A 20438-nucleotide genomic window follows, 5' to 3' on the forward strand; every position below is an offset into this window, starting at 1 on the left:
CTGTGCTGACAGGGCAATCTTGTGACTATTGTAAAAGGGACATTTCAATCATATGTGAAACACCCTGTTTGGGGGTATATAACCACTCTGTGCACCCCACTTCTTCGGTGCCCTTTCTTCCTTTGGGAAAAAAGGCCCCGGGCCATGGTTCTTCATAAAGCTTTGTTTAATTTTCTCTTGCTATTCTGTCTCATGTGAATTTAATTCGTTCTCTGGCCAGACAAACCCACATTTGGGAAGAAGAAATGTCTTCCTCCCCTACAATACTAAGACCGAGACTGAGGCAGTGACGGGATGGGTTTGGGGTAGTCAGATAAAAGAGGGGCTGAGAGGCTGAATGTGCAAGAAGAATGAAAAATGGGTGTTTGGTTGCCAAACTGATGGATGGTTCTTGAAACCAGCAATGTGCTCATCAGCCCTTTTTCTTTTTCTGTACACCCAGCTTCTCTTCCGTTAAATCTGGACCGTGTAAATGAGCTTGGGGCAATGAAAAATGGACAGACGTGATTGTGAAGTTGTGTCTTCTTTATGCCTTCTCATTTTGCACCTCTTCCTAGGATGGCCTCCTGACACCTCCAGTTTCCCACCCACTCAGATGGAGTGTCCTCCATGGGCTGCAGGCTCAGGCGGTGGGCTGATTAAGTCTCGATGGAGACAAGGCCTGGTAACTTCCAGCCAACGGACATCAAGCTGGGATGTCTGGTGATCACGTATTTGTACCCAGATCTGGTTGCTCTGAATGCCACCGGGGAGTTGGGAGAGGGCGAGGTTTTGATTCCCGTGACAGAGTCTCTCCTTGACAAACCTCTAGCCAGGCTCTTCTGAACTCTCTTCTCAACTAGGCCCTGACTTTCTGATTTCCATGTTCCTCTCTGCATTGTCTGATTTTAGCAAGAATCCTGTTGAGTCAGTTTCGCAACAACCCCCCTTTTCACAACTCTTGATGACTGATCCAGTTCCTTACCCTCCACCAGCCCCCAGGCGACTCCTGATCCCCCTGGCCTGCCTTCAGCAAGAATCCTATTAGGTGCGTTTAGCCAGAACCCCCCTCACCCTTGATGTTTCCTCTGACCCCCACCTGCTCCTTGGCGATGAACCCCTACTGTTCTTGGCTGGGTTTGGAGTTGCTCCCAATCCCTCTTTCACTGCAAGCTCCTGTTGCAGTGGGCCCCAAACCTATCACTTTATTCAGCGCCCCTGAATAAACATCTTTAACAGGTATCTTGAATAATTTTTTCTTTACTCTCTGAGAATTAGAGATGAGTAGTGCCATGTCATCATGTCACAAATTTGGATCCATGTCAGCTCCACTGTCCACTTATGCCTGCCACTTAATCTGGTGCTTCGCAATGTTGAATCACGTGGCCTGTAAGAATCCATCCTCTGGGCAATAGGCCTACCTGTAGTGTATGTAACTCTCCTGCATGATGTGTTTTTAAGAATAAAATAAAATTAAATTAAATTAAAAAATAAATAAAACAAAATAACAGAGCCAAATGGCAAAAGGTGTGCTTTCATGTAAAAACCATCATCTCCTATGAGGCTACTTTTTCACTTAGAGAGTTGTTGTAGTTTATATGTTGATGGTCTCCCGCATGCCCCTGCAGAGGCGTCTCTGACCTGCCCCCCACGTCAGGGTGTGATGCTCATAACAATGCTCTTAACTGTTGAGCCCAACTCTCTGCCAGGCCCTGTTACCTACCATGAGATCTGTAGCGTTATTTTTCCCATTTTATTTACTGGATTCTAATGAGTCCCTTTTCTCAAATTGGGGTCCCCTGGTGGGCTTGCTGACACACAGAAGACTGGGCTCCACCCTCAGAATTTCCGAGTCCCTAGGTTTGGGTGGTTGCCCAGGAACTTGCATTTTTAACAAATCCCTGGGGGATGCTGATGTTACTGGTTAGAAATGTCGACGAAAATAATCCATAACCAATCTATAAATGAAAATTTGGGAGAGTTTATTCTGAGCTGAAATGTGAGGACCATGGCCCACGGCCTTTCTTTCCGAAGGAAGAAAGGGCACCAAAGAAGTGAGGTACACAAAGTGATTACATACCCCCAAAGAGGATGCTTTACATATGATTGATTACATTTGATGTCCCTCCCACAATAGTCACACGATTGCCCTCTTGGCACAGTGCTTGAGGGACACAGCAGGTAGTGGGTCTGCTATCTGGGGTGGGGGGGCGGGTGGCGCGGCGCAGCAGGAAGCAAGTCTGTTGTGTCGGGCTGGGTGGTCACACGTGAGCGCAGCAATCAGTTCCTAGCCTAAGGAAAGATGCTTGAGCTTTAATGAAATGCCAACCTTAGGAGGGGGAGGGAAGTTGCACCTTTATCTCAAGGGCCTTTGTTCTCGCCATAGGGAATATCTAAAGCAGATATGTAATGCATGCATAACGGCCACGGTCAGACCCTTTTGGAAAGACAAGGTCAGGCCGAATTAGGTTTACACCAAATGGCTTCCTCATATACTCCAATATATCCTATTGCTTGCCATTTCTATTTGTCAGAAGCACCGAATTAGAGCAACTTTCACGTTAGTACACAAAGACCCCGCTATGAGGTAGTATCTTTATTTTTCACGCGCATGTGGGTCCCTGAGAGTCTGCGAGGGGAAGGGGCTCGCCTGCGCCCACACAGGCAGACTCGGGCCTCCGACAGAGCTCCGAGGGCCCCAGGCGGTCACACGAGTCTGGGGACGGCCCCTGTAAGAGGAAAAGCTCGCGGTGCAGCTCGGCCGAGTCCCGGAGAGCCGAGGGGTCCGCTCGCCGCCCCCGCCGCCCGGCCGGACGCAGGACCGCAAACAGCCGATCCCGGAGGCCGTGCCTGAGCGTCACCGCCTGGCGCCGGGCCAATGGCGGCCCGGGAGAGCGGCGGTCCTTAGGGCCGGGAGGTGGGGGCCGGAACTTCCTGCCTTTCGCTCCAGCAAGTCGTTTCCCGGGCCGATCTGCGCCCCAGCCCTGGGGCCGGGCGGACCCTCCCGCGCCCTGCCCGAGCCGTGACCCCTCGGGGCGCTCCGCGGCCGCACAGGCGGCGCCCCGGGCCCCGTGCGCCTTTCACACCGGGAAACTGAGGCTGGGAGGGGCCGCAGCGCGCCCAGGGCCAGGCAAGGTGCCCGCCCGGGTCCCCCGCCTGCTGCCCGCGGCGCGCACTGGCTCGGATGGCGGCGGCGGCGCGGACGGAGCCGGCGCAGGTGAGTGGAGGGGCTTCAGGCCCTCAGCCGCTCACACCCGCGTCCTCCGGTGCCTGGCGCCAAGGGATAAAAGATGGGCGGTGCTGTCCGACTTTCTGCCTTTCCCGTCTCTCTGCTTTTGAGTCTGGGCGCCCTGGAGGGGAGCCACTCCCACCTGGGGTCCTGAATCCAGGCCAGGAATTATATAGAGCCGTTCCATTTCTGAAACCCAGCGGGAGGCGGGGAGAAAGGGTTTCCTAGGCGCAGGAACCAGCATGTGCAAATGCCGGGCGGTGGGAGTGAGCTGGGAGTGTTTAGAGAGCAAGTCAGCCCTGGAACGGGGGGCCGGGGAGCTGGGCCTCTATTCTGAGCGCCTTAGGAGCCATAGAAGGTTTAGAGCAGGGGAGGAAGATGATCTGACTCAGGTCTTAACGGGCTCCCCATGGCTGCAGCGTGGAAAACTGCCTGGAGGGGGAAGGGGAGGCGGGGAGACCAAAGAGTGGGCTACTGCAATAGTCCGTGAGTAGTGCAGGTGGCTGGGGGTGGAAGTGGTCGGATTCTGGGGCGCCCTTTTAAGTCGAGTTGACCAGACTTTCTGATGTGGAGGGCCAGCAAGAGAAGGGATGCCTGCGCGGTTTTTGGCCTTAGCGGCTGGAAGGGTGGATGAGCATCACCTGAGCAGGGAAGCTGGTTGTAGAGGCATTTTCGGTGGAAAAGCCGAAGTTAGGTTTTGGCCATGTTGAGCGCTGAGGTGCAAGAGCCCTGAGTGGGGCTGGAGAGTAGGCAGCTAGACACGCAGTTACGGGTGCTGGGCGGCTTCGGTTAAGGTTAGGAGAGACTGGATACGCAAAGGCGCAGCGGCCAGACCATATATAAAAATAGCACTCTGGCCCACAACCTACAGCAGCCTGCCCAGGAAACCAGCGTGCTTATCTTCAGCAAACAGCCAGGAAGCCGGCCTCTGGGAGGCAGACTCGCAGGAAGCCGGATTGCTGTCTCTCGTGACAGTCCAGGAAGTTAAACAATGACTGCTGTCACAGCTGACCCCAAACCACCAGAGCTTGATTCATAACCGACAGCTGCTTTAATTTTTGTTCTTGCTTCCAACTTGGGACCAAGCAGAGAAAGCCGAACGTGCCCCCCAGCCAGTCACACAGGACGCCCCGCTTCCAGGTCTCCTGCCTGCAGCTCCCCTCGGCCGGCAGCCTCCCTTTGTCCCGCTATATAGCTTTCCCACTCCTCTCCCTGCCTTTGCTCCTCTGCCAGAACATAAGTGACGGCGGCTGACTCCCTTGCTAGAGCGAGCTCTGAATAAGTAACCCCTCCTTTTCTCATTTGGTTGGTCTTCGTTTATTTCCACAGTTAGAAGGATCCACTATGTGGCATCTGGCTTGTGTACAGGGTGTAGCAGTGTGTCAGATCTGGGGGGGAGGGGGGCAAGCTCCAGGTCATGGTGGCAGTGATGTTGGGGGGAAGGAAGAAGGTGGGGCCTGGGGTGAGAAGGGGCTGTCTTGCTCGCGCACCATGCTTGGCTTGTTTGGCATCATAAAGACAGATGGAAGAGTAGTTGTGGTGGGGCAGGGGCTGTGTGTAGGGAAAAGGGGGTCTGGCAGGGGCCACATTTTCCTGGGGGCATAGATACGAGAGGGATGCTGAGGCTTGGTGGAAATGGAGGTAATGTTACACTGAGGCCTGGGCTGGTGCTTAGTCGCCTCTCTGCGTTCTCACCAGGCCTTTGTGGGGACCCTTGGTGGGGCCTGGGGATTCTCAGCTGGGCTGGGGAATTAGTTCAGGGGCAAATGGGGTCAGCTGAGAGCACCACTTGACCCTGGGTGGGTGGAGGTAGGACCAGAGGGGTTGACTTTTGAATGAGCGTGACAGACGAGGGGACAGAATGTGCAGCATGGAACAGGGAGAGGGCCATGGATGTCTGGTAGCTGGTGTGGCTCTGCGTGGCTTAGATCGAAGCCAGGAACAGGGCCAGGTGGGGAGACCTTCAAATCAACCGTGGATGTTGCCCTTGGCACTGAGAGCCACCCAAGGCCTAGGGCAGTATGGCATCGTGGTTGTATTTGCCAGGAACTCTCTGGGTGCCATGTGCAGAGTGACATGTGGGGTCCATGGAGACAGCTGCGACGTGCTGGGATGGGGAGAGTGGACAGTGACAGTGGGGATGCAGTGGGGAGGTTCAGAGTTTGAGGAAGGTGCAATCTAAAAAGTGAGATGCATATGGGAGCGAGGGTGAGCTGTTGGCCCTGGGGATTAAAGGGAGATTGAGCCCATGTTTGTTTGTATCTGGGAGGCATGACATTGGTGACACCAGGGGAGAGGGCCTGCAGGAGAGGGGGTGGGCCCTGCGCTTCAGGCTTGGAGCCCGGCTGGTGTCTCTCTGCCCAGCTGTTGATGTTGTGGGTTGACAGCGGTCACGGGAGGCATGAGAACAGAGCAGGCACCCCTGGAACCAGCACCTGGGGTCTCCTCTGAGTTGGGAGCCCGGGAGGAGGGTGAGCAGGGGACAGACAGGGAGTCCTGAGGAGAGAAGCTGCTCATGGAATGGACTATCCCCATCATGGCAGGGCTGTGTGACCTTTGAAGACGTGACCATTTACTTCGCCCAGGAGGAGTGGGGGCTCCTTGATGAGGCCCAGAGGCTCCTATACTGCGACGTGATGCTGGAGAACTTTGCACTGATAGCCTCGCTGGGTAAGGCCCTTACACCCACCCGGTGTCCTGAGCTCGTCTCTGCCTGTCCCCTTTCCCCAAGAGGCGGCTCTTTCCGGCCCAGGGCCAGAACTTGGGCACTGCTGCCCTCCCCACTTTCCTGTACAGCTGCTGTGGGCTCCCGGGCTGGGCTGTGTGCACGGTCCCATCCTCTCCCTGAGCAGCCCCAGCCCCTGCTGCCCTGAGGCCTTGCAGGGAAGGGTCTGGGAACGAGGGGTCTGGCAGTCAGCCCAATGGGTCCCATTTTCTGGGCCCCTCCCAGCCTGGGTGATGGTCCAGATCTGACCGTTCTGTTCTGCTCCCTTCCTTTAGCTAACATTTCCTGCAGTCTGACTGCCAGGAATTCTGGGCTCTGATGTGGTTCCTACTTGCCGTGACCACAGGGATGTTCCTGCCAGGCCTCCCTTGTGTGTTCTTTTCGTAATATTTCATTTTCTTTCCTGGTCTGTCGTGGGCTAGTTCACCTGAAGTGCTGGCCACTTACCTGTGCTGTCTTTCCCTTAGGGCTTACATCTTTCAGGTCCCACGTGGTTGCCCAGCTGGAGCTGGGGGCAGAGCCCTGGGTGCCTGACAGAGTGGACATGACTTCAGCCATGGCAAGAGGGTTGTATGGCAGGCCTGGTTCTGGTAAGTGGGAGATGGGGTACCATGTGACATCACTACTGTCTTCAGGTCATACCTGCAACTTTTCTAGCGTTCATCATTGTTTTGGTGCCAAAGCCAATGGCTATGTCTCTGCCACCTTTCCTCTCCATTTTTGACACCTTGCCCACTTGGCATTTCTACTCCACCTTGGGGCCCCTGGCTGTGCCCCACCTTTCTGGCCTCCATGGCTCACTTTTTGCACAGCTCCCTCCGCAGCACTCTCCAACATGGGCCTACACTTAATATGTCGTGAGATGCGCCCGTTTCCTTTGTTGGTCCTTGAACACCAGCTGCCCAGTTGCAAGCAGGTTTTCCTGGGCCTGGACACAGCCCTCTGCATAGGGCTTGTGTGTTACCAGCAGCCAGAACCCTGCTGAAAAGGCTTCATAGAGAAGTGAGTTGTAGACCCTGCCTTTTTGCCCAGGACTGTACCTTGGTCCTCGTAAGGCCTCCTGTTTTGTGATCTTACCAGGCACAGTACTGCAGAACAGACCATTCCTTACCCTGACCCTGGGCTTCTCATCATGCCAACAATCCCAGGGACTCACTCCTGGGTCAGACATGCCTTTGTGATGGGGCTGTTCCCTTCTGTCAAAGTTAACATGAACTTCACAAGCATTTCTCTGCTTTCAGATTTTTGCTGTGGAACCGAATGTGAGGGATCACCTTCTGAACATAGTGTTTGTGTAGAAAGAGTGTCACAGAACGGGAGTCCCAAGGCAGCTCTGTCTGCCCAGAAGGACTACCCCTGTGACACGTGTGGTCAACACTTGAAAGACATTCCGCACCTGGCTGAACACCAAGCAACACATCCCAGGCAGAAACCATATGTCTGTGAGGCATATGGAAGAGAGTGCAGGTCCAACACAAACCTTCCCCAGCAGCAGATGCGGGAGAATGTAGACAAGCCTATCAGAAGGGAGGAAGGCAGGGCCTCGCTCGTGAAGAGCTGCACAGACGACACATCAAAGAAGCCTCTCACATTCAGAGAGGGTGGGGAGGACTTTGTGGCCAGATCTGGCTTTCTCCAGCACCAGGTCACTCACTGTGTGGAGGAGCCACAACAGAACACGGAAGGTGTGGGGGATTTTCACACCGTGCAAAGCCATGGCAAGTGCAGTGAATTTGGGAACACTTTCAGCGACAAACCCACACTTGTGCAGCCCCAGAGAACTCCCGCTGGAGAAAGGCCGTATGAGTGCAGCAAATGTGGGATCTTCTTTAGCCATGCTGCTGGCCTGTCTCAACACCAGAGGGATCACAATAGAGGAAAGCCTTATGAGTGCTGCGAATGTGGGAAATTCTTCAGCCAACACTCCAGTCTCGTCAAACACCAGAGAGTTCACACGGGTGAGAGCCCGCATGTGTGTGGTGAATGTGGGAAGTTCTTCAGCCGAAGCTCCAACCTCATTCAACATAAGAGGGTTCACACTGGTGAGAGGCCCTATGAATGCAGCGAGTGTGGCAAGTTCTTCAGCCAGCGCTCCAACCTCATTCATCATAAGAGGGTTCATACCGGGAAGAGCGCCCACGAGTGCAGTGAATGTGGGAAATCCTTCAACTGCAACTCCAGCCTGATCAAACACTGGCGAGTGCACACTGGAGAAAGACCTTATAAGTGCAATGAATGTGGGAAGTTCTTCAGCCACATTGCCAGTCTCATTCAACATCAGATAGTTCACACTGGTGAACGGCCTTTCGGGTGCAGTGAATGTGGGAAAGCCTTCAGCCGAAGCTCCGACCTCATGAAACATCGGAGGGTCCACACCGGTGAACGACCTTATGAGTGCACGGAGTGTGGGAAACTCTTTAGCCAAAGTTCCAGCCTCAACAGCCATCGGAGACTTCACACTGGTGAACGGCCTTATCGCTGCCCTGAATGTGGGAAATTTTTTAACCAAAGCTCCAGCCTCAATAACCATCGGAGACTTCACACCGGTGAACGGCCTTATGAGTGCCTCGAATGTGGGAAAACCTTCAGACAAAGGTCGAATCTGAGGCAGCACCAGAAAGTCCACAAGCCAGATAGGCCATATACGTGCAACGAATGTGGGAAAGCCTTCAGCCAAAGGCCCACCCTCATTCGGCATCAGAAAATCCACACTAGAGAGAGGAGTGCAGAGAAGGTGCTCCCCCCTCCTTTGACACGACGACACACATTGGAGAGGAGCTCTGAGAGCAGTCCTTATGAGGGAGCCCTCAGCCAGAAGTTGAGCCTTGTTCATCCGAATATCCACGCTGGGGAGGTTCCCTATCAATGCTAGATATGTTGGAAGCTTTCAGGAGTGAAGTTGCCTTTTCTGACCGTGGGCGTCACCAGAGTTTTGTTACTACTAGTGTTTGTGTCAGAAGCCGTCTCAGCTCTGCCCACCAGGAGGTCTCCACAGTGTGTGCCAGCCACTCCCTGAGCTCAGGGAAGACAGACATCCATTCTCTCTTTCCAAGAAGAAATCACGAGTAGCCTAAGGCTGTAGGAAGGTGTCATTCCCTCCCCCATGACTGGCTTAGCTGCGGACATGATCCATCTTTGGCCATGAAGCCTTGAGCTGGCGTCTGCTGGAAGAGAAGGTTTCCCTTTTTAGGGACATCATTGATCTGATATGGTGCTCATCATGGATTCATCCAGCCTTCACATTACCCATCCCAACAATTGTCTACTTTACATTGCTCTGGTTTGGGTGATAATAAGGATCTTATAGATAAAGTCACCTTTAATCTTCTGTGTTGTGCTCACTGTGTGGAGTGGGATGAGAACAGAATTAAGGTTTATCACACTAAAGGGGTCTCCAAATTTTCTGCTTCAGAGGGAGCAGCAGGATGGCAGAGAACAGCTCTCAGGCCAGATTTGGCCTCATTTGTGTTGCTACTCAAGGCCTCCTAGGGAAGATTGTAGGGCTTTGTGGGCCTAATGTGGTCTGAATGGCATGGATTTTTGTGGGTCAGAGATTACCCTGAGGAAGGGTCAGTGGTGACAGCCTCCAGTGCATCTGGGAGCAGCATGAATTAGTTCCCTTGTTTCCAGGGGAGGCCTCATGTTCCCAGCACTGTCGAGCAGTTTACCTGGCACCTGCCAAGGAGGATATGCGTGAAGTCTGACATCCACTATACAGGCATCTTTAACTATAAGACTTACTGGGCCCAGTTGGGACCATAATTTGTGCAGAATCACTGGGAGTGATAACAGGGAGTAGGTGAGATTGCAGCAAACTAGAGGGAATGTGCCTCTTCTAAAAGTGCATCCACAAATGTTCCCTTGAGTGTGACTGTGCAGGTTTTAGGCTTGGTAGAAGTTCTCAGGACCTCCAGACCTCTGTCCTATGACTAAGGTCACTGGCAGAGCAAATAATCTAAAGGTTTTGTGGATTCCTGCAGGCTCACTGCACTGTTCATCTCAGGGCCATTGCTGCAGAGGAATGGGTCAGAGAAGGTAGATCTCGTACTCCAGGGATGTGGCATTAGTGCCATAGCCAGAGATCTTGGCTGCCGAGGCATGAAGAGAGAGAGAGTAGAGCCAAATGTAATTTCTAGAATGGGTGGAGATCAGATTTTTATGTACAACCATTTCTTTTAATGGTTTCTTGAGATATAATTGTCATGCAATAATTGAATGTATGTATTTGATGTGTACAAGGTAGGTTTTAAAATATGTACACACTCAGGGAACCAGCATCACAATTATGATAATGAGCATCTCCATCACCCATAAAGCTACCTCGTGCCCCTTTACCATCCCTCCTTGCCTTCTTGAGGAAACCCTTAGCCACATCCCAAGGAATCCATTGATTTACCTTTTTTTCTCTATGGGTTTGTTTGCCTTTCCTAGAATTTAATACAATTGGAATCATAAAGTATTTATGCTCTATTTCTCGTCTACTTTCTTTCATATGGCATAATTTTCTTGAGAATCCACCATGCTGTGTGTATGAATAGTTCATTCCTTTTACTGCTGAGTAGTACTCTATTGAATGAATCCACTACAATTTGTTTATGCTTCATTTTTGGTGAAATACACATAACATAAAATTTACCATCTTAACTGTCTCTAAGTGTACAGTTCCGTGGTATTAAGTACATTCGTATTGTACGGCCATCACCACCATTCATTTCCAGAACTCTCTTCATCTTGTAAAACTGAAACTCTACCCGTTAAATAATAACTCCCATTCCTCTCCCCAAGCCCCTGGAAACCACCATTCCACTTTCTGTCTCTTGAGTTTGACTACTCTGGGTCCTTCAGATAAGTGGAATCATGTAGTATTTGTCTTTTTATGACTGGCTTATTTCGCTTAACCTAATGTCCTCAAGGCTAATCCATGTTGTCCCATGTGTCAGAATTTCCTTCCTCTTTAAGGCTGAATAATATGCAATTGTATGTATATTCCATTTCTTGCTTATTCCTTCATCTGTCAGTGGATACTTGGTTTACTTCCACTTTTTGGCTATTGTAAATAGTGCTATGTACGTGGATGTACAAATATCTCATTGAGACCCTGCTTTCTGTTCTTTTGGGTGTATACTTGGAAGTGGAATTACTGGATCGTATGGTAATCATATTTTTAACTTTTTGAGGAACTTCCATTCTGTTTTCCACAGTGGCTGCACCACCTTGCATTCCTACCAACAGTGTCTAAGGGTTCTAGTTTTTCTACGTCCTCACCAACACTTGTTTTTTTCTGGTTTTTTTTTTTTTGGATAGTATCTATCCTGATGTGTGTGAAGTGGTATCCTATTGTGGTTTTGATTTGTATTTTCCTAATGATTCTTGATGATGACCATTGTGTCATGTGCTTGTTGGTCGTTTGTACATCTTTAGAGAAATATCTATTCAAATCTTTTCTCCATTTTTGAATTGGGTTGTTTGGTTTTTGTTGTTGAGTTTTAGGAGTTCTCTATATATTCTAGATATTAGCTCCTTATCAGATGTGTGATTTGTAGATATTTTCTCCCATTCTGTGGGTTACCTTTTTACTCTGTTGATAGTGTCCTTTGATGCACAAAATTTTTAACTTTTATGAGGTCCAACTTATCTATTTTTGTTGTTGCTTGTACTTTTGGTGTCACATCCAAGAAATCATTGACAAATTCAGTGTCATGAAGGTTTTGCCCTATGTTCCCTTCTAAGAGTTTTACAGTTTTAGGTCTTACATTGAGGTCTTTGGTCCATTTTGAGTTGTAAACAGTGCTAGGTGAGGGCCCAACTTCATTCTTTTGCATGTGGATATCCACTTTTCCCATCGACTAATATTAGCACCTTGTCAAAAATCATTTGTCCATATATGTGAGGATTTATTTCTGGGCTCTCTGTTCTATTCTATTCATCTATACATCTCTCTTTATGTCAGTACCTGACTGTTCTCATTAATGTGGCTTTGTAGTAAGTTTTGAAATCGGGAAGTTTGAGTCCTCCCCCATTGATCTTTTCCAAGATTGTTCTAGCTATTCATGGTCCCTTGAGATTCCATATGAATTTTAAGATAGAGTCTTCTGTTTCTGCAGAAAAGTGTCATTGGGATTTTGATAGGGATTGCATGAAATCTGTACATTGCTTTGGGTAGTATCAGCATCTTAATAATACTCAGTCATCCAATCCATGAACATGGGGTACGTTTCCATTTATTTGTTTTCTTTCTTTAATTTATTTCATTGATGTTTTGTATATTTTATAGTACAAGTTTTCACTTCCTTGGTTAAGTTAATTTCTAAGTGTTCTATTCTTATTGATGCTATTGTAAAGGAATTGTTATCATAATTTCCTACTCAGACTGTTCATTGTTAGTGTAGAGAAATGCAACTAACTTTTCCGTGTTGGTTTCATATCCTACTTTGTTGAATGCATTCATTACTTCTAACAGTAATTTTGTGGAATCTTGAGGGTTTTTTACATATAAGATCATATCATCTGTGAACAAAGAAAATTTTACTTCTTCCTTTCCAATTTGGATGATGCCTTTTATTTCTTTTTCTTGCCTAATTCCTCTGGCTAGAACTCCAGTACTGTGTTGAATAGAAGTGGTGAAAGTGGGCATCCTTGCCTTATTTCTGATTGAAAAGCTCTCAGCCTTTCACCATTGAATATGATGTTAGCTGTGGGTTTTTCATAGATCACTCTTATTATGTTGAGGTAGTTTCTTTCTATTCCTAGTTTGTTGAGTGTTTTTATCATGAAAGGGTGTTGAATTTTGTCAGATGCTTTTTCTGCATCGATTGAGATGATCATGTGGTTTTTTCCCTTTGTTCTGTTAATGTGGTATATTACATTGATTGATTTTTATATGTTGAACCATCCTTGTCTTCCAGGAATAAATCCCACTTGAACACAGTGTTTAATCCTTTCAGTATGCTGCTGAATTCTGTTTGCTAGTGTTTTTTTTTTTTTGAAGATTTTATTTTTCCTTTTTCTCCCAAAGCCCCTCAGTACATACTTGTATACTTTTAGTTGTGGGTCCTTCTAGTTGTGGCATGTGGGATGCTGCCTCAGCATGGCCTTATGAGCGGTGCCATGTCCACACTCAGGATCCGAGCCAGCGAAACCCTGGGCTGCCAAAGCAGAGCACACGAACTTAACCACTCAGCCATGGGGCCGGCCCCCTGTTTGCTGGTGTTTTGTCAAGGGTATTTGCATCAGTGTTCATAAGGAATGTTGGTTTGTACTTTTCTTTTTGTTTTTAAATATTGGCACCCAGCTAACAGCTGTTGCCAATCTTCTTTTTTTTTTTTTTTTTTTTGTCTTCTTCTCCCCAAAGCCCCCCAGTACATAGTTGTATATTCTAGTTGTGAGTGCCTCTGGTTGTACTGTGTGGGACGCCACCTCAGCGTGGCTTGGTGAGCGGTGCCATGACCATGCCCAGGATCTGAACCCTGGGCTGCTGGAGTGCGCGAAATTAACCCCTCGGCCATGGGGCCAACTCCTGCACTTTTCTTGTAGTATTTTTTTCTGACTTTGGTATCAGGGCAAATAAATTAGGAAGTGTTTTCTTTTCTTCAAGTTTTTGGAAAATTTTGACAAGGATTAGTGTTAGTTCTTCTTTGTCATAAGCTCTCTCTGCTGGGGATCAGCCTGAGGTGTAAACTTAAGGTCATCTCAGGTCTTCTCTGAGCCTGTGCCTTTCCATGTGCAGTGACTTCCTAAATTCCCCGTAATGGTCGCTTTGGAGATGTCATAGTCCTAAATATCTGGTTCCCAAAAGGAGGAAAAGAGAAAAATGAAGGGGAAGAAATGTGCTGGTGCCTTAAATCCCCTGGAAGTTGCTTCAGCTGGAAAGGGAGGGGCTTGCAAAAATGGGATGAGGGCTTCACAAATGTCTGCTCACTTCTGTGTCTTCACCTCTGCGGTGAGAAGCAACAGTCAGGTCAGAGCACAGATCCTCAATCTCGGAAGAGCAGGATCTCACTCTGGCTCCCACGGAGCGTGCCAGCTGCTCTGGGGACACGCACAGCTGCCTGCCACAGGGCAAGGAGGTGGGCGGTGGGTAGGGAGGTAGCTGCTACAGTGCTAAGGGCTGAAATTGACCAAAATTAAATAGTATCTAAGCCTGCCTCTGGAAGTTGTAAGCCTTTGAATAGACCCCAGGTTTCCAAAATAGTTTCATCAGACAGATTCTGCCAGTACAATTGTTGTCTGGGTGAGGAGACGAATTCCTGGTGCCTCCTACTCCACCCTATTCACAGATTCCTTACTCACATGCACCGTGATTTTTTTTAACCCCTTTCTTCTGTTAAATGGGGTATGGGTTTTTGACTATTACGAATTAAGCTACCATGACCATGAGTGTACAGGTCTTCGTATGGGCCTGTGCTTTCATTCCTCTTGTGTTAATATCTAGGAACGCAATGCCTTTGTCACAGGGAGGTGAATATTTAAAACTTTCGGAAACTGATAAATCATGTTCTAAAGTGGTTACACCGTGTTGCATTCCCCCAACAGTGAATAAGATTTCAGTTCTTCCATATACTCACCAGTAATTGCTTTGATCTGTGTTTTTAACGTGTGCCGTTCTAATAGGCATGCAGCAGTAGAAGCTCTGTGGTTTTTCCTGGCATTTCTCTAATGACTCATGATTTTGAGCATTTTTTAAATATGTTCATTTGCCACCCATATATCTTCGTTGGTGACATGTCCATTCATATCTTTTGCCTATTGTTAAGGTACATGTTGGTTGATATTTCTATTTTCATTAACAAAAACACAATGAAGCAGCAAAAAAGTTTGTTGGAACTTCAGTCATTCATCAATAATGTCAGTAACTTATTCACTTAGTGGGGCAATAGTTTTTGAATGCTGAAAGAATATTTCCTCAAACTTTTGTGCTGTTCCCAATGGAAAAACTATAGACACTTTTTTTTTTTTTTTTGGTGAGGAAGATTGGCCCTGCGCTAACATCTCTTGCAAATTTTCCTCTTTTTGCTTGAGGAAGATTGTCACTGAGCTAACATCCATGCCCATCTTCTTCTCTTTTGTTTGTGGGATTTCTCCACAGCATGGCCTGATGAATGATGTGTAGGTCTGTGCTCAGGATCTGAAACTGTGAACTCCCGGCTGCCAAAGTAGAGTGTGCACATTTAACTACTATACCACCAGGCCAGCCCCCACATTTTTAAATTAAATCTGAATTATTAACATACTCTCTACTTTCTTAAATCTTCACAGCCAATGAAACAGTAAACCAAACTCTGAGTTGCAATGTTTACCATGCAGCTAATTTGAAGCCGCAACATGATGTCTCTGTGAAGTTGGGAAAAGAGGTGCAGTAGCACGCCATTGTATCTGTTTCCACCACATAGATACAGTAGATGTAAATAACCAGAGATAACAGTAAGATGTAGTGAAATCATTGGAGAAGGATGAGTTTTGAGTACCTATTAACATTTTTTAAAAAACAGCCTTATTGAAGGCTAACCCACACATATTTAACATGTGCAATTTGATACATGTTTATGCCTAGGAAATTAAAGATTTTCTTGTGCCTTTTGTAATCTCTCCCTCCCTACCCACCCATCTTCAGAAACCACTGATCTGCTTTCTGTTACTATACGTTTGTTTACATTTTTTAGAAAATTACATTAATCTGGGAGCAGTTTAGGCAGGCAGTTATGGCTCCAGATCCCCCGTGAAGTAGCAGTCAAGCTGTCTGCTGGGGCTGCAGTCTCTGAAGACTTGCATGAGCCTGGAAGTTTCCATTCTAAGCTCTCCCATGGCTGTCGACAGGAAGCTTCGGGTCCTTGCCACATGGGTCTCTCCAGAGGGATGGTCGTCGCATGGATTCTTTTCAATATAGCAAGTGACCCAAGATCAAGAGAGTGCACCCAAGAAGGAAAACATGCTGTCTTTTATCACCTAAAATTGGACGTGACATGCCCTTACTTTTGACATATGTGATGGCTATGGTCCACATAGATCGACTCTGATAAAATGTGGGAGGGGTGCACATGGAGGAGAATGCTGCCAAGTAGGGATTTGAGGGGCCATCTGAGAGCCTCTCCTACTACAATTGTATGTTTTACCTTTTTTAGTCTTTTAATGGTAAATTACATTAATTTTCAAATATCAAACCTTGCATTTCTGGGATAAACTCTACTTTTTCTTGGTATGTTATCCTTTTTATATATTGTTGGGTTTGGTGTGCTGAAATTTTGTGAGGTTGTGCATCTGTATTAATGAAGGATATTGGTGTGTGATTTCCCTGTGCTGCCCTTGTCTGGTTTTGCTATCAGTATAATGTTAGCTTTGCAGAATAAGCTGGGAAGCATTTCCTACTTTTCAATTTTTTGGAAGAGTTTCTGCAGAATTGATACGGTTCTTTCCCGGGATATTTGGTGGAATTCACCACTGAGGTATGCAAGCCTGAAGTTTGCTTTGTGTGAAGCTTTCTAATTCCAATTTCATTTCTTTAATAGATATAGGATTATACAGGTTATCTATTTTTTTCTTATGTGAAGTTTAGTCATTTATGTCTTTAAAGGAATTTGTCCATTTCATTTAAGTTATCCATTTGTTGGTATAAATACATTCATGATTTTCCCTTATTCTCTTTCAATATTTATATAATCTGTAGTGATGTCTCCTGTCTCATTCCTGATATTGGTAATTTGTGTATTTCCTCTTTTTATTTTGATAAATCTTGCTGGAGGTTTATCTGTTATTATTCCTAAGGCTCTTGTTTTCATTGACTTTCTCTACAGTTTATTCTGTGTACTTCATTGATTTCCATTTAGATTTTTATTATATTATTGTTTTCTGCTTCATTTGCTTTTCTCTTCTTTCCCTAGTTTTTAAATGTGGAAACTGGGATCCTTTTTTTGATACCTTTTCTTTTGTTTAATGTATTTACCTAGGCTTCATGTAGCATATTGTCCTGACAATTTTTTCCTATATTTCTTTCTAAATGTTTTTTACTTTTACCTTTTATATTTCAGTCTGCGATCCCTTTTGAGTTCATTTTTGTTCAAGGTATGAGGATAGATTGATCTCCATTTCCTTTGACTATGTATGTTCAATTGCTCCAGCGTTACTTGTTGAAAAGGTTCCCTGCCTTCATTCACTTGATTTTGTTGGTTTGTCAAAAATCAGTTGGTCCATTTGGGTCTATTTCTGGGTTCTCATTCTGTTCTGTTGACTTATGTGTTTATCCAATACTACACTGTCTTGTTTGTTGTGGCTATATGACCCTCATCATCATGGAGCCCTCAACATTGGGTAGAGTGATTCCCCTTAAATGGAGCCCCCTCCAATAAAGGCTGTAAACTTTGTCAAATTAAAATCAGCAGGCACATTTCTTAGTGCCCTCAGAGGCTGTTTCACTGTTGAGGCTGTGGCAACCTCTTTTCACGTGTCCTGTAGTCTGTGGACCACCTATGACGGCCGTAAGTTGCACAAGAGCTATTGATGAAGAAAATGCCCCTCTTGGCCCCATGCTATACGTTGCTGAAACAAAATGACTGACTACATACTGGGCTGTCCTGGAAACAGAGGCTCTCACAGACCTTGGGCCTGTGACGCTCCATACCTAGCTACCAATTATGCTTTGGGTCATGGAAACAGCACCCCACAAGCTTGGCATGGCTACTGAGACCTCCTTAGTACACGATGGAGCCACACCTGGCTTCTCTGGCATATTCCACCTGCAGAAGGAGAGGACATCACCCTCCCTCAGTCCCTTGCCAGATGCCATAGTGCTGGAGGAGGTCACTCCTCCTCCAGATCCCTTGGCTAGCTGGGGGCACCCTTGGGATTAACTGAATGAACAGCAATGGGAGTTCATAGACTATGTGAGTAGCACTGCCAACCATCAGAAAAAATGGATGGTTTTAATTTTCTTTTCTTTAATCAATGGAATGTTGCTACTTTTCATCTCTTAGCCAGGATGTCTCTGATAATGGATGGGACCCACTGGTCAACACAATTGGATGAACTTCAGCTAGTCATTTTAGCATTGGATGTCATGGCCAACAAATGGCCCCATCTTTTCATTTATTACGAACTGTTGGACCACTGCCTAAGAGTCATCCTCTTCAGGGTAAAAAACTGGGAATCTCTTGCTTCACAGATAAATAAATCAAAATCACCTGTCTCTACATATACTAAGCCCATAGTACAAGACCTTACCAAGACACACCTTATTCCCTTCGGAGTTATAAACATTACTGATAATCAGCAAGCACACATTTCAGTTCCCGTCATACACAAAGCTAGGTTCTTGGTAAAGCTACTCGATCGAACTTTTTTTTTTGGTAAGGAAGATTGTCCCTGAGCTAACGTCTGTGCCAATCTTCCTCTATTTCATATGTGAGACACCACCACAGCATGGCTTGATGAGTGGTGTGTAGGTCCATGCCCGGGATCCGAACTGGCGAACCCTGGGCCACTGAAGCAGAGCATGTGGAACTTAACCACTATGCCACCAGGCGAGCCCCCAATGGAACTTTTATATCCCTGATATGTCCCAGATAGCCAGTTTGATTGAGAGAGATAATTTCCTCCTCAAACAATTCCTTTTTAAATCTAGTCCAGCAAATGGACCCCTAAATAGGTCTCTATCTTGCCCCAGGCCTTAATCTATCTTTATAAATTGTCAGTCTTGTCCCCATCCCTATCATAAGGGCTGGAGGTCAGGTCAAGGTACATGCTCTCCTGGAACAAATGGGTCCCATTGGTCAATGGGACATTAACCACGGATTGTCCCATTGGCTGGGCAATTGCTCCTCTGAAAGGGGATCCATTTGAACCTAAACTTTAACCAGAAAAGAAAGCAAAAGGAACCATCAAGTATAGTGGCACGCTGTTCTGTTGACTGTTAGTGTTATTGCTACTGGTCTGGGTGCTCTCATTGGTCTGGAATCCAAAGGCCCAAACCCTTCAAACAAGCCATTGTTTCAACCAGACATGCTAAATGAGGAGGTCTACAAGCCATCAGCCTTGGCTAATCCAAGCCCTCTAACCCAAACATCGCAGAAACTTGCTTGTCACCAACCCAAGCAGCAACTGAGGTAAAGGGCCCATGATAATTGGCCAAATTAAAGGGCCCATCTACAGGCTGTGCTGGAGCTCCAAATCCTTAGCCTCAAAATAACACGCTAGAGCCATAAAAACAAGACCGACATCAACTTCAGTGGGTACCCACTTAAAAAGGATACCACAGTCCCTCCTCCCAGATGATGTCGCCCTGGCCCAGGAGCTCACTGCTGAAGAAGACTTTGACCCCGGTACCAGAGAGAACTTCACCCCAAGATACTAAAACTCCCACCCAGCAAGCACAAATTGGACACAGGAGACTTATTGCTTTTCTTCTCTTGATATTAGGGATCCTTTTACCTTTCCCAAGCTCACTGTCTGCTTAGCCCACGATCCTAGAATTCTCCTTGCTCTCTGCCCCGCCCCCCTCCCTACCCCCCGTGCCTAAAGGGAAATCTCAGAAGTCCTGAATAATAATAAAACCTGCACTTAGAACACTTCACTTTATTCTTTTTCAAAATAGTTTTAGCTAGCCAAGGTCCTTTACTTTCTATGTACATTTTAGAATTTGTGTTTATGCCTACAAAAAAATCATGCTGGGATTTTGATAGGAATTATTTTAAAGCTACGGGTCACTTTGGGAAGAATTGACGTTTTTACTGTGTTTATTCTTCCAAACCATGAATGCAGCACGTCTGTCCATTTATTTAGATCTTCTTTAATATGTTTCATTAGTATTTTGTAATTTTTAGCACACAGATCCTGCATGTGTTTTATTAGATTTCTATCTAAGTATTTCAAATCTTTGGAGTGATTGCAAATGGGACTGTGTTTTTAATTTCAGTATCCACATGTGTGTAGTTAGTACATGGAAATACTATGAATTTTTGTGTTGATCTTATATCCTGCAACTTTGCTGAACTCACTTATTAGGTTTAATCGTAGTATTGTAAATTCCTTGGGACTTTGACATAGACTGTTATGGACTGAATTGTGTTTCCCCAAAATTGATATGTTGTAGTGCTAAAACCCAGAATCTTAGAGTGGCATTGTAGACCAGTTACAATAATATTGGCTTTTATATTTGTTGATGTATTTACTTTCATCAGAGATTTTTTACCCTCATATGGCTTTGAGTTACTGCCCAGCATCCTTTCATTTCAACCTGAAGGACTCCTTTTACCATTTCTTGTAGAGCAGTTCTAGCAGTAATTTGCTCCCTCAGCTTTTGTTTATCTGGGAATGTTTTAATTTCTCCCTCCTTTTTGAAGGACAGTTTTGCCAGATACAGAATTCTCAGTTGACAGTTTTTTCTTTTAGGGTTTTGAACATATCAGCCTACTGCCTGCTGGCCTCCGGGGTTTCTGTTGAAAAATCTGATGATGATCTTATTGAGGACCCCTTGTGCATGGTGAGTCACTTCTCTCCTGCTTTCAAGATTCTCTCTTT

At 46.6% G+C, this 20438-nt stretch overlaps 1 protein-coding gene across 2 annotated transcripts; it reads left to right on the top strand.

Annotated features, from left to right (window-relative positions):
• The first annotated feature begins 2924 nt into the window (after positions 1-2924).
• On the top strand, positions 2925-9261 carry ZNF792 (zinc finger protein 792). 2 transcript variants are annotated; one of them, XM_046681159.1, is made up of 4 exons: positions 2925-3694; positions 5752-5878; positions 6401-6523; positions 7175-9261. In XM_046681159.1, the coding sequence occupies exons 2-4, from the start codon at positions 5845-5847 to the stop codon at positions 8803-8805; spliced, it is 1788 nt and encodes a 595-aa protein (XP_046537115.1). In that variant the 5' UTR covers positions 2925-3694; positions 5752-5844; the 3' UTR covers positions 8806-9261. The 2 variants fall into 2 exon arrangements, with proteins under 2 accessions (XP_046537115.1, XP_046537113.1); XM_046681157.1 differs by having other exon boundaries at positions 2925-3196.
• The last annotated feature ends 11177 nt before the right edge of the window (positions 9262-20438 follow it).

Source organism: Equus quagga, chromosome 13 (assembly GCF_021613505.1).
Source record: "Equus quagga isolate Etosha38 chromosome 13, UCLA_HA_Equagga_1.0, whole genome shotgun sequence".
Classification (NCBI taxonomy): Eukaryota; Metazoa; Chordata; class Mammalia; order Perissodactyla; family Equidae; genus Equus; species Equus quagga.

Excerpts from the sequence above, each read along its gene's own strand:
- ZNF792 (XM_046681157.1), top strand. The coding sequence starts at position 3,164 with ATGGCGGCGGCGGCGCGGACGGAGCCGGCGCAG. Across the intron at positions 3,197-5,751 it reads CGCGGACGGAGCCGGCGCAG|GGCTGTGTGACCTTTGAAGA; the intron begins GTGAGTGGAGGG and ends CCATCATGGCAG. Across the intron at positions 5,879-6,400 it reads TGCACTGATAGCCTCGCTGG|GGCTTACATCTTTCAGGTCC; the intron begins GTAAGGCCCTTA and ends TCTTTCCCTTAG.